This window comes from Vombatus ursinus, unplaced genomic scaffold, assembly GCF_900497805.2.
Source record: "Vombatus ursinus unplaced genomic scaffold, bare-nosed wombat genome assembly UNPS02014801.1, whole genome shotgun sequence".
In the NCBI taxonomy this organism is placed as follows: Eukaryota; Metazoa; Chordata; class Mammalia; order Diprotodontia; family Vombatidae; genus Vombatus; species Vombatus ursinus.
This window is the reverse complement of record NW_020954579.1, coordinates 28,827,809-28,842,224: the sequence shown is the minus strand read 5'-3', so window position 1 is coordinate 28,842,224 and position 14,416 is coordinate 28,827,809. Positions and strand designations below refer to the sequence as shown.

The 14,416-nt window shown below is 36.9% G+C and overlaps 1 protein-coding gene across 1 annotated transcript in view; it reads right to left on the bottom strand.

Moving 5' to 3' along the window:
• LOC114050733 (coiled-coil domain-containing protein 57-like) overlaps positions 1-14,410 on the bottom strand; it is a 195,991-nt gene extending 181,581 nt beyond the window's left edge. Inside the window, exons 1-4 of the mRNA XM_027872596.1 lie at positions 14,368-14,410; positions 13,148-13,305; positions 12,614-12,688; positions 3,727-3,927 (exon numbers count right to left, since the gene is read on the bottom strand). Coding sequence (XP_027728397.1) covers positions 3,727-3,927; positions 12,614-12,688; positions 13,148-13,305; positions 14,368-14,400 — 467 coding nt within the window. The 5' untranslated portion in view covers positions 14,401-14,410. The remainder of the gene's footprint in view (positions 1-3,726; positions 3,928-12,613; positions 12,689-13,147; positions 13,306-14,367) is intronic.
• Positions 14,411-14,416: the final 6 nt, after the last annotated feature.

Sequence of the window (14,416 nt, the reverse complement as noted above, 5' to 3'; positions counted from 1 at the left end):
GTTTAAAACCCCAGAAGAGGTGCTGTTAAAGTGTTGTACTCAACCTGCCAACAAATTTGGAAAACACAACAGTGGCCCCTGGATTGGAAAAGATTAGTTTATGCCTCAATCCCAAAGAAGGGCAATGCCAAAGAAAGTTCGAATTACTGAACAACTACACTCACGCCAACAGGCTTATGCTTAAGATTCCACAAGCTAGGCTTCAGTAATACATGAAACAAGAATTACCAGAAGAGTAGGTTGGCTTTTTGAAGAAGCAAAGGGAGTAGAGAACAAATTGTCAATTTTTGCTGGATTATAGAGAAAGCAAGGGAGCTCTAAAAAAAAACATCTACTTCTGCTTCATTGACTAAAGTCTTTCACTGTGTGGATCACAACAAACTGTATCAAGTCCTCAAAGAGATGAGAGTACCAGATGATCTCATGTGTCTCCTGAGGAACTTGTATGAAGGTCAAGAAGCAACAGTTTAGAACTGAGCATGAAATAACTAATTGGTTTAAGATTGGAAAAGGAAGGAGTGTGACAAGGCTGAATATTGTCATCTTATTTTATGCAAGGTGCATCATGAAAAATACCAGGCTGGATGAATCAAAAGTTGGAATTAAGGTTGCTGGGAGAAATATCAACAATCTCAGATATGCAGATAATACCACTCTGATAGCAGAAAGTGAAGAAGAATTAAGAAGCCTCTTGATGAGGATGAAAGAAAACAGTGTAAAAGTTGGTTTCAAGCTTAACATCTAGGGGCAGCTAGGTGGTGCAGTGGATAAAGCACTGGCCCTGGAGTCAGGAGGCCCTGAGTTCAAATCCAGCTACAGACACATAACACTTACTAGCTGTGTAACTCTGGTACTTAACTCTGTGTAACTTAACCCCAATTGTTTGAACAAAAAAACAAAACAAAAAACAGCAACAACAAAACAAAAAAAGCTTAACATCAAAAAACTAGGATCATGGCAACTGGTACCATCACTTCCTAACCATCAGAAGGAGAAGAAATGGAAGCAATTTTATATTCTTAAGCTCAAAGATCACTGTAGATGGTGACTACAACCAGGGAATTAAAAGATGCTTGCTCCTTGGAAGGAAAGCTATGCTAAATCTGGACAGCATACTTTAAAAGGCAGGACACCTCACCTTGCTGACAAAGGTCCACATTGGCAAAGCTATGATTTTTTTCAGTAGTAATGTATGGCTGTGAGAATTGGACCACAAATAGTAATTCAAAGCATATTGGGGAAAAATACTTCTTACAGCAAGGGAAGATCATGCCAGTTTGGATATTTTGCTCACCAGGCTAGAAATGCTTGGATTTAGAGGAATGACTAGATCTCAATAATAGGTTCTTACCCTTTCATTTTTCCTTTCTTGTTCCCACTTCATAATTAGACCTCTGTTTTTGAAGATTGTTTAGAAGTTGACTCTTGGCTTTCTAACTCCAACCTCCCTCTTAAGAAACCTTTTTCCCCTCTCTCCCTGTTCTTCCTACCTGTTTCCCTGATAAGTTCAATTTCTGCACCTTACTCTTTATGTGTTTTTATAAGTGCATACTCAACCTTTCTTTGTGTAGTTCAGCTTAAAGTAATATTTTTATGATGTCTACTCCTTTTAATCCTTCCATCATATTCTTCATTAGTTTCCAAGTTTTGAATTTGTTCTCTGACTCTAATCCATCCTATGTACTACTACCAGAATAACTGTTTTAAGGTAGAGGTCTGATAAATCCAATTCCCCTAAACAAATCAACCTTCAATAGTCTTCAATAGTTCAAACTCAGTTCATTAAAATAGAATTACTCCACAATTTGGTGCCAACCTACCTTCTTATCCTTATTTCCTACTATTTCCCAAGCATCCTGTGCTACAGACAAACTGACTATTTCTACTTGATATCCTGACCCCCCACAATTGTCATCTTCCTAAATGCTACCTATCTTTAAGACTCAGCTTAAAACTTCTTCTGTAAAGTCTCCCCTGATGAATCCTCCTCCTCACTCCAGCCTGCTCCTGGCATTAGAAAAAAATCTTTGAACCTGCATAGCCCTTGGCTCTGTTAAGGAACACTTACATATTACTATAATCATTTGTGTACATTTGTACACCTGTCTTCCAAACTTGATTATAAGCTCCTTAAGGACAGGTACTATGTCTTACTTATTTTCATATTCAGTTTATGTCCTAATCCTAAAGAAGGACAATGCCAAAGAAAGTTTAAATTACTGAACAACTGCACTTATCTCACATGCCAAGAGTTATGCTTAAGATTCCTAAAACATAGAGCACTGTATTGATTTTTTTTTACTCTAATAGCTCACTTTCCCCTGATGTAGCTTCATAATAGCCTCTGGCCATACCGAAGTAGCTTTCTGGTCACTTAATAAAATAAAAAAGCCCGCTTATGCGGAATCAGTGCTCTTCAAATTTTTAGCAATAGCTCAAAACTGCAGAAGTTACCACACTGCCCAGCTGACTAGAGACGAAGGAGACTGAGTCTATCCAAGCTAAGTGCTTGAATATCCTTGCTGAATATCTTTTCTATCCTATTGCTAACTAAAATTCCTCTTGTTAATAATTATGTTGAATGATCTATGAGTGTTTTATTTTATTTCTATATTGAACCTGAACTAAAGGACACAGGCAGGAGTTAGTTATGCCTGCTAAGCACTTCTTTCATCCTGTGTTCTTAGACTTCTTCTGTTAGCCCCCTATTCCCCTCTTTAGAAAGGAGAAGGTGGTAAAAGAGTAGCATGGAAAATAACATTAGTATTCTGTAAGTGAAGTGTTCCTACATCAGAAAAAAAACAAAACTCTCTCCTTTGAATTTCCATAGCACTTAGGTCTCTTGTGGAACATTTATACATTACTATAATCATTTGTGTGCCTGTCTCCCAAACTTGATTATAAGTTTCTTGAGAGTAGGTAATATGTCTTATTTACTTTCATACTGCCCATGGTGCTAAGTACCATGATGCTCAGTTTTTTTTACTAAATAAATGAATCTGTGAAAGAATATTTAACTTCCTATGTTTTTTTTTTTGTTGTTGTTGCTGAAGAAGCCATTTCTCCAAAAGTACAAATGCAAATTGGGAGATGATCCCCTAGAGATAGACAAGACTGGGGAAAGGAAATACTTGTTGAGTATAATGAAGAACAGCACCACACCAAAGTCTTTTATTTACCAAACTTCAAACACTAATAATAAAAAACAGACTAGAAAGGCAAGGAAACCTAGTCCATCTCATGATAAATGAAGAAAAAATAAGCATGTCTTCCTAGTTGAGGTAGTGGAAAGAACACTCCTTTCGAAGTTATCTGAGTTCAATATTAATTATGATTGAACATTTATGCTATATTTCATATATATGAGATAGAATTTAACTACATTTCATGACCTATGGGTTTTCAAACTAAAACTGCCTCAGGTCAGTAAGAACAAAAAAAATAAAAGATAATAAGTAAGACATATTGGTCAAGTAGATGTGCATATAAGGGCATGTGTCAGATCCTTACAGTTCAGCCACAGCAATGTCTATTAGCAATTAATTCACTTTGACCATTCTGTGCCTTCATTTCCCCTTATTTAAAATGGGGAGAATAATCACTAATCAATAGTAAAAAGAACTCATATGAAAGTAGTTTTCTGATTATAAGCATATAATCAGAAACATATAACTAATAATGAGGGTACTTTCCATTTCAGTTTATCAATAAAAGAATCTAACTCACTTGGCAATGACAATATCCTTCTCTTTTAAGGCATCAACCTGTCTCCACTCAGCCCTTCTCAGTTCCATCTCAAGAGTATCATGACTGGCTTGGTGTTCAAGAACCTTGGCCTCCAGTTTCTGTACATGTTCTACATTGGCCTCCTTCACTGCAGTTAGCACAGCATCTTTTTCTCTGGCAAAGCGATCCAGCTCTTCATGTCTGAAAGACAGAAAATCAGAAAGTAAAAAACAGCCTGGCTGGATGTTAATTTAGAGATCTCTGAGATTCAAGCAGTTATCTTTCTAGATCCCACCAACCAGAAAAGGTTTCCCTCCTAAATGAGAATTTCCATAGCACTTTGTACCTCTCTTGTGGCAGTTATACTTAATATTGTAATGGTACAGCTTTGTAATAGCATTGTTTTCAGATCTCTCCTAAAGTACTTTGTGTGTCTTTCAAAGCATGAAGTGCAGTGTCTTGTATATAGGAGGCAGTCATTAAAAGGCTTTTACTGATGTGTCTTATCACCCTAAATTGGTATCTTAGTTGATACCAATTTATTTATTTTCCTCATCCTAACATGTGAGTTGATTTTGATCGCCCTGCATTTATTCTAACAAATTGAGAGGAATATAAGGACCAATTCTGAAAACAAAACTAATGAAAACTTAACATAAGTTAATTCCTTTGTGTCTCAAATGGAAAATGCTAAGCAGAAAGTTTGGTGAAAGAATAGAGACTATCGTTCAGTCATTCAGTCGTATTTGACTCTTCATGACCCCTTGGACCATAGCATGCCAGGCCCTTCTCTCCTCCACTATCCCTCCTCTTTTCCCTACTTCTCCTAAAACCACAATCTGAACACAATCTTGAGCAGAAGCATACCTATCAGGGCCAAGATGGTAGAATAGAGACAGGAACTCATCTGAACTCTCCAAACATTATCTTCTAAACAACTTTAAAATAACTCCTCAAATCGAATTCTGTAGTGACAGAACCAACATAAGGTTGGGGTAAAACAATTTTCCAGCCCAAAACAACTCAAGAGCTTGGCAAGAAAGGTCTGTCACACCAGGGTAGTGGCTGGGGCTGGAGCTAAGAAGAGGCCATGCTGTGGCAAGGCCAGCAGTAGGCCTTAGAGGCAATTGCAGAAGAAGCAGTAGTATCTTTGGAAACTCTCACCCCCACAGATGATAAGGGGGTCAGACAAAGGTTAAGGGGTACCCTCTGCTGGTGCTGGGTTAAGGACCAGTTGCTTTGCCCACACATGGTTCTGGGTCACAGTTCCAGGGCTGAAAAAGGAGATAGCACTTGCAGCCATAGGGGAACAGGGGACCTGATCACAGTTCCAGGGCCAAGAGAAACACTAGAATTTACAACTGCAGTGGAATAAGGTCCCTTCCTGGGTCAAGACCAGAGCACAAGCCAGTTGAGCAGCAATTACAGCAAACACACCTTAGAAGCTACATCTTGGAAGCACTGACAACTTACAGACCCCCTGAAAACAGCAGCACAAAAAAACTGATGCTTGGGACAGTGCCTCCCCACCCCTAGATGAGCTGAGTCCAACTTTAACATAAAGTTCAAAGTGAAGAAATGGGCTGGAAAAACAAGCATACAACAAAAAAGAACCTGACCACAGAAAGTTACCACAGCAACAGGGAAGATCAAGACACAAACTCAGAAGACAACTATGTCAAAATAGCTACAAGCAATACTTCAAATAAAAAATGTGGGTTGGACACAAACCCAACAAGAATTCCTAGAAGAACTTAAAAAGGACTTTAAAAATAAAATAAGAGAAGCAGAAGAAAAACTGGGAAAGTAAATGAGACTAATTCAAAAAATACGAAAAGAGAGTCAATAGACTGAAAAGCAGCACAAAAAAAAATATACTAAAGAAAACATATCTTAAAAACAAAATTGGCCAAATGGTAAAAGAGGCACAAAAATTCACTGAAGAAGAAAAGTACTTAAAAAATAGAACTGGTCAAACTGAAAAAGAAATACAAAAGCTCATTAAAGAAAATAATTCCTTAAAAATTAGAACTGGGCAAGTAGAAGCTAATAACTCCATGAGACATAGCATACCTTCCTTGTAGTTATTAAGAGAATTATTAAATTAGTATACCTAATAAGGCTTTTTCCTCTGCTAGAAACAATAGAATTGAAAATGTAAAAGAAAGAACTCTGAAAAGAAAGAAGCATCTGTCTGAAGAATTCCTTGTCATAAAGAAATATTTCTGGATTTTTATCATTGCAGGGGGGGTCTCCAAAACCATACAAATTAAGGCCACTCTCTATTCTAGAAAATATTTTGAAAGATCTTCTGGCAAAGACTGCAACATAAAAAGTTCCAGCCAACCTCAGTTCTACTGAGAACCACCTCAGGAACAATGGAAAACAGTGAGGTAATCCCTGTGGAAAAAACAAAACACACTGCAACAAAATACTATAAACTCTGGATTTGGATCAGTTCCTTGGGGAAGGGGAGGGGTGGCAATCCTCTTTTCCAACTATCCCATCTGGAACTATAGAAGGATGCAGAGGGCAAAGTATCAGATCTCTGCCTCAGCAACCACATCCAGACCATCTTTATCTCCAGCTCTATCAATCCATTCAGGACTAAAGAAAGGATAAGAGCATGGAACCGGCACAACCACTCATTTGGGTTTTGCTCTGAAGAGGTCTCCAGAGGAGAGGCAGCTCAGCTTCCAATTCCAGGACTACAAAAGGAAGAAAGGCCTGAAGCCATACAGGATCCCAGCCAAGGATTGCAAGGTGAAGGGCCAAGGCCCATCCACTCCCCCCAAAACTGGAATATGCAACACAGTACAATGCTCTACTCTGGGACTGTAGCAGCGAAGCAGAACCAGGGCCCTTGTTCTATCCAAGATTGTAGAAATAGAAGACTCTGTCCCTGAAACAGAGTTTCAGTCCAGAATTTTGGCAAGAAAGTTAAAAAATAGAAATTTCCATGATCTCAGCCAGCTTGATAATATTCCACCAGGATATAAAGACTGGGAGCCCACACTCAGTCAACCTATCAAGAATCACTGTCCACCCACCTCAGTGTCATAGACCATGATAGCTATAAGAGACAGGGCCAAGAAACTATTTTTAGGCGGGTCGGCTGCAGTCCTACCTATGGCAAAGAACTCAGATATCAGTGTAGCTTCTTACAGCCCTCCATTCTCACCTTGTCCTGTAATGAGGAACAATAACTCCCAGATTGCAGAATCAAGAGAATTTTGAAAGAACTAGCAAGGAAAGGGATTTCACAGTCATCCCTAAAAGAGAGGTTAATGACATGAACACACAAAAGAAAACACCTAATACAATAAAGAAATACTATAGATTAAGAGAATCTCAAGTTAAATTCAGAAGACAATAATTCCACAAGAATTATAAGTAAAACTCACCTCCCTCACCTTTATTGCTCACCTCAAAAAAGAGATTAACTAATAAGACTTCAAGGGTCAGTAGAAGAAATAAAACAAGCAATAAAGAATGAAATGAGAGTTGGCATGGCATAGCAGATAAAGTCCTGGACTTTGAGTCAGGAAGATCTGGATTCAAATCCAGGAACTGTGTGACCCTAGGCAAGTCACTTCTCTCTGGGCCTCCCTTTCTTCATCTTCAAAATGAGGAAGTTGAACTTAATGATTTCTAAGGACTCTTCCAGCACTAAATCTATGATCTTATGAAATTAGAGTAGTTGAGGATAAACTTGGAAGCAAAATAAACAGCTAAGAACAGAAGGATAAACTTATCAAATTAGTAGATATCTTCAAATAGAATGGAGCAAATACAACTTAATGATTCAATGAAATACCAAAAAATAATAGAACAAAGTCAAAAGACTGAAAAATCAGAAGACCATGTGAGACATCTACAATCAAAATCAACTCACATGTTAGGATGAGGAAAATTAATATAAGAACTACTGGATACCCCAAAAACCATTACAAAAAATAATGTCTCAATAAATAATAAGAGAAAACTACCTAGGACTACTAGAACTAGAGTGTTAAGTGAAAATAGGTCACCACCTGACAAAAATTCCAAATTTAACAAACCCAAAAGTATTAATACCAAACTCTAGAGCTTCCAGTTCAAACAAAAATTCCACAACCAGTCAAGAAAAAATATAAAATATCAAAGTATTACAGTCAGAATCACAAAAGATTATGCAGCAATTATTAGTGTGGAATGTGATATACAAAAAAGGAAAAGGTATCACCAAGAATAAATCATCCTGCAAAGCTGAGCATAACTTTGATCAAATACTCAAATGCATCTGTGATCTTGTCGATCCATACATGCCTAACTTTGTATGACTCTTATGATGTCCTCCTAAGTTCACCACAGAGTATCCACCCAATGTGCCAGAAGGCCCTCCTCGATTTTTTCTGACATTGAAAAAGTTCACTGTGGCTGTTCACTGATCTCTCATCTTTATTTACCATTTGACCAGTCCATTTTCTTTTCTTATCATCTATCTCCTCGACAATATCTTTTACTGCAGTTTTTCTTTGAAGCTTCTCACTGGTTCTATGTCGTAGCCTATTTACATCCACAAGTGTCTTTCCATTGTTTTCTATGTAACATTGATTTTTAATTTTTCAGAGACTGTTATACTTCCATGTCTTGCTATCCTATCATAACACCAGAAAAATACTGGTACTGTCTGTTTACATGGGAAGCTTTGGGTCATTAAAGGAGTTCTTCAATTTTCCTAAGGCAATCTAGCCTTTTCTCCTCCTCTGGTTCAACTCTGGACTCAACTTTTTATCTGTTTGTACTTTCTGTTCCAGATATACATACTGGTGGACAAGTTCTATAGATGCTCCATCCAAATGTAATTCATAATCTGGGTAACAGACATTCTTCATTCACTTTGCCAAACTCTTGAGTGGTTACTGATCTCTTCTAGGAAACTGCTGTGTTCCAGCTGAGTATCATTAAACCCTTTCAAGTTGTTCAAATGTGTTCACTTTCTAGGTTTCTAATATTTCCTTTCATTTGCATGTCAAAGCCTAGTTAATTTTTCTCAACAGCATTGCTTAAAAATCAACAAATCTATCTAAAATCCATTTTTTCCCCTAGAAGGAAAAGATTATACGATAGAGACGTATTTTTTGAGGAACCACACTCTTCTGTCAATTGAATAATAATGAACCAAAAAGAAAAAAAGACTAATGTCTCCACCAAAAAAATGAAATATTATTTCTAACTGATAAAATGTTGGTGTATATGTTTCATTTTCATTGTAAGTTGATTAAATATGCAATTTAAAAGGAACCTGACAGCTACATTTTGTGGTCTTAAAAAGAATACAATTTTTACTGCACATTGTACTCCAAATTTAAAATCACTAGAATTAACATTTAAAAATTAATATTATCTGGAATATAAGATCTATGAACCAAGATAAGCTGGATGTGGTCAAACAAGAGAAAGAAAGATTAAACATCAACATCTTGAGTATCAGTGAAATCAAATGGATGGGAATGGGTAAATTTAATTCAGGTGATCATTACATATACTAGGGGCAAGAATCCCTTAGAAGAAATGGAGTAGCCTTCATATGATTATAAAAGGGTGAGAAAAGTAGTACTGGGATATAATCTCAAAAATAACAAAATGATATCTGTTCAAATCCAAGGCAAACCATTCAGCATCACAGTAACACAAGTTTATGATCTAACCACTGATGCCAAAGAAGCCAAAGTTACTCAGTTTTAAGAAGACCTACAACATCTAGAAATAACACCAAAAAAAGATGGCACATTCATCCCAGGGTATTGGAATACTAAAATAGGAAATCAAAAGATAACTGGAAGAACAGGAAAGTTTGTATTTGGAATAGAAAATGAAGCAGGAAAGAGACTAAGAGAGTTTTGTGAAGATAACTCACAAACATCCTTTTTCAACAACCCAAAAGGTAACTCTACAACATGAAATCAGATGGATTACTTTGCAACCAAAAGCAGAGCTCTATAAAGTCAGTTAAAACAAGACCTGGAGCTGCCTTAGGCTTAGATCATGAGCTTCTAAACACTAAATTCAGACTTAAACTGAAGTAAGGAAAATCATCAGACCACATAGATATGACCTAAATAACATCCTTTATGAATATGAAGCGGAGGTGATAAACAGATTTAAGCAATTAGATCTGGCAGACACAGTGTCTGAAGAACCATGGACAGAGATTCACAATATTGTACAGGAGGCAGCAACAAAATAAATTCCAAAGAAAAAGAAGAGTAAGAAAGCAAAATGGGTTTCTGATGAGGATTTACAAACAGCTGAAGAAAGAAGGAAAGCAAAAGGGAAAAGAGAAAGATATACCTAACTGAATGCAGAATTCCAGAAAATAGCAAGAAGACATAAAAAGGTTTTCTTAAATGAACAATGCAAAGAAATAGAAGAAAACAACAGTATGGCAAAGACAGCAGATCTCTTTGAGAAAATTAGAGATATAAGGGAACCTTTCATGTAAAAATGGGCATGATGAAAGACAAAAATGGTAGAGACTTAACGGAAATAGAAAGGATTAAGAAGAGATAGCAAGAATATACAGAAGGGGGCAGTTAGGTGGCGCAGTGGATAGAGCACCAGCTCTGGAGTCAGGAGGACCTGAGTTCAAATCCAACCTCAGACACTTCACACTTACTAGCTGTTTGACCCTGTGCAAGTCACTTAACCCCATTGCCTAGCCAAAAAAAAAAAAAAAGAATATACAGAAGAACTATACAAAAAAGATCTTAAAAACAAACATGAGCTAGGACAGATTCTGGGAGATAATGGAGGATAGAAGGGCCTGGTATGGTATGGTCCACGTGGTCACAAAGAGTCACATGTGAATGAATGAACAATGATAACCTACCCCTTGCTCTATTATGATAATTCCAACTCTGACCTTTTGCTCATAATGTTCCCCCTGCCTAGAATGCCCTCCTCTCCACCAATCCAAATCCCTCTACAACACTTAACTTTTTCCTTCTGTGAAATACTATCACTCTTAAAGTTTAGCATTATACAAATTACACTTAAAATTTTACTTGTTCGTGAATTGTTTCAAATCTACTAGTCCTATCTCTCAAGCTAGATCATAAATTCCTAGAGGAGAAATACCATATCTTGTATGCCTTCTGTATCCCTCTCAGCAACTACGACAGAGCTGAACCCATAGTAGACAAATAACTGGTTGTCTGAAAGATATTCACTACAGTCTTACAGTCTTCTCCTCTACCAAAGTCTGTAGTGTAGTGGAAAGAATACTAAATTTGGAATCAAAGGATGTAGGCTCAAATCCCCATTTTTTACTATGAGGACTTGATCACTTGGTCACTGTATTTCTCTGAGCTTCAATTTCCTTATCTGTAAAATGAGAAGGTTGTACTAGATCAATAGTATCAAACTCAAATGGACCAGACTCCTCTGACCACGTATTGACTTGGAAAATCACAAATTAACATTATCTATGTTGTACCATAAAGGTAGCTAGTTGGTGAAGTGGATAGAGGGCTGGCCCTGGAGTCAGGAAGAGCTGAGTTCAAACCTGGTCTCAGACACTTACTACCTGTGTGACCCTAGAAAAGGCATTTAATCCTATTTACTTCAGCTTCCTCATTTGTAAAATGAGCTGGAGAAGGAAATGGCAAACTATTCCAGTATCTTTGCTAAGAAAATCCTCAAAAGGTGTCACAAAGAGTTAAAAACAAGTGAAAATGACCAAACAAATATTGTCTTGTATTTTAATTTTTTTGTTTAGTATTTCCCAATTACATTTTAATCTGCTTGCAAATTGCTTGCCTGCTGTCCTTAAGTTTGCATGATCTTTCAGGTCCCTTCTGGCTTTAAATTTTATTATCCTACGAAAGTATGACAGTTCTTACATGAAATCTTTCCTGATCTCTCAGCTGCTATATGCCCACCCTCCTCACCAACTGGACTCCCCACTCTCCTTTTTGTCTTTTATCCTCAGTACCTAGTATAGTGCCTAGGACATAAGTAGGTACTTAAGAGAAATGCATGTTGATGAAAAATTTCACTTTATATTAGATATGAGATCCATACGTGTGCATACGTGACCTAGCTTGAGAGATAGGACTAACAGATTTGAAACAATTCACGAACAAGTAAAATTTTAAGTGTTAATTTGTATAAACTAGAATCACAGAATCCTAGGGTTGGAAGAGATCTCAGAGGTCATCTAATCTAAGCCCTATTTATTGCACAAATCCTTCCTACAACATCCTTGACAAAGGTTCATATAGTCTTGGTTTAAATACCTCCAGTGACAAAGAATTCAATGTCTCCCCAACTAGCTTACTCCTTTGTGGGGCAGATTTAATTGTTTAAAAATTCTTTATGTTAAGATAAAAATTTACTTCCCTGTAACTTTTACTCACTAGTCCTAGTTCTACCCTTTGGAACCATACAGAGGAAGTTTAATTTCTTAGATATTTGAAAACAGCAAATCTTCTCTACTCCCTGATTTCCTTACTCTTCTCTCTTTTCCACAATCCCATTCTATATCTTCCCTCTTCAGTGGTCCCCACTTCCCCCCATACTAGGTACTCAGTTTTTTTTTAGGCTCTCACCTTCCTTTTCTCTTTCAAGTCTTGACTTTGCAATCTTCCTAAGATATAAATAAGTGATAATATTTAATGTGTTGTCATTCCAGTGAATAAGTTCTAATTTTAAGCATTAACCAAAAGAAGGGAGCATTTGTCAGGGATATGGGGAAAGGGAACTGAAATCACACTAAATAATCTTTTGCCTGTTCCACTCAGTGATAAAGTTAGCCCTTTCTACTTCCTCCCTCTTGCCAGTATCCCATTTGCCATTTTCCTTCTTGCCACTACAGTGTTTCTAAGGGGCCAAAAACACTTACTTCCTCTTAAATATTTCTTCTTCTTTTTTCCTGATTAGCTGTACAGACTGGAGTTTATCCTCTAAGTCTTTTATCCTAAAAGATCAAAATTGGAGAAGAAAGCAGACATGAAAAAACCAAGACAAAGACTACTGAAATGAAACCCAAGAACACAGTATACTTTCAAGTCCACAGTCCCTATTACTGTATTGCTCTATAATTCCATTAGGCAACCTAGACCTGTGCAGGGTCCATGCTGAAATTAAAGGATGTTGTGGAAAGTAAGGGATGAGGAAAATAATGGTGGTGACTGAGAAAGTGATCAATGTTTAACTAAATCCTAATAGAACTACAGATAGTTTATCTCAGTCGCAGTCTGGAAAGACTAGGGATGACTGTGAGTAACCACTGCCACTGGAGTAGGAAGGTCATGGGTTACTGGTGAGGACTGGTGGAAATTATTAAAATAAACTGACCTACTAAAATAAAGAAATCAAGATCATAAAAACACATAAAAGTTTATTCAAATACTAAGTAAGGACCAATTTATAATACCGGGCATTTTTCACAGCTGTCAGATCCTTAATTTCCAAGTCCTTGCGCTTCACCTCTTTTTCCAGCTCCAAATTAGTTGTTTCTGCTACCAGGAGGGATTCTGCTGCTTTAATACCAGCCACTTTAAGAGCCTCAAGTTCTTTGGCCAACAACTTTACCTTTTGGAGAAGAACAAAATTCAGAACTAGAAAGTAAGTGGGACAAAACGACGGAGTGGAAAAGGAAAAAGGGCTCTATCAAGAGTGACTAAAAACAGAAAAAAACAACTCTATTCTCTTAAGGCCAAGATAAATAATGATAATCACCTCATTACACAACCAATAAATTTAAAAGTTCTTATTACTAAATCTTAAATAAAACTCTTATAATACAAATTCTTCTGAAACTGAGGGTTTGTAGTCGCATTACAGTGCCTAAGTACAGTGTACTAACTTCTAAAATGATATGCCTTACTTAGCATGTAATTTTAATACTATTCATTTAATATTAAATCACATAGAAATCTCAGTCTTTTCTTTTTCTATCTGCTTTGTTTCCTCTATCCAATTCTATCCAACTAACTTAGTTGGGTAGAGCATACCTAGCTTAGAAAGACTAGCTTGGTTCCTTCTAGGAATGCCCCAGTCTTGACTACAACATTAGCCATAATTCTCAATTCATGGCCTGTAATACCACTGTACCCTTCTGTAGGACAAGATAGTATGCATTCTCTCACAAGCAAAACTTGACATTACCTGGCAGCTCAGACAAGAAAGGCAAAGCCATTCTCAACTAAATCCTTAGAGAAATCACTTTTTTAATCACTTTTTTTTTTTGCTGCTTTCAAGATCTCTAATTCAATACTATTACACCCAAAAGGAATGTCTTTTATTCCTTAAGCATCTTCCCTGACTCACATATGCCTACTTATTATCTTTACAAACTTACCTTTTCTTGACTCAGGGAAAAAAAGCATAGGCATGGCAGTCTGGTACAGTGCTTTATGCATAGAAAAAGTAGTGAAAAAATGTTTTTGACTAACTGGACAACTGGTAAATTATATTTGCTAAATGTCTTTGAAAAAGGTCCAAACTTCATCACTTAGTTGTAGAAATTTAGCAGGGGAGTGGGATAAGGATTGCAGGGCTGTCAGAATGGATAATTCAAACCTTAGAAGGTATAACTTTCATCACAGAGAAGGTAAAACTTGTTAATGTAAATTGTTGTTATACTAGCATTACCTTGAGCTCATGGGTCAAGACTACGTTACTCATATCATCAGCTTGAAGT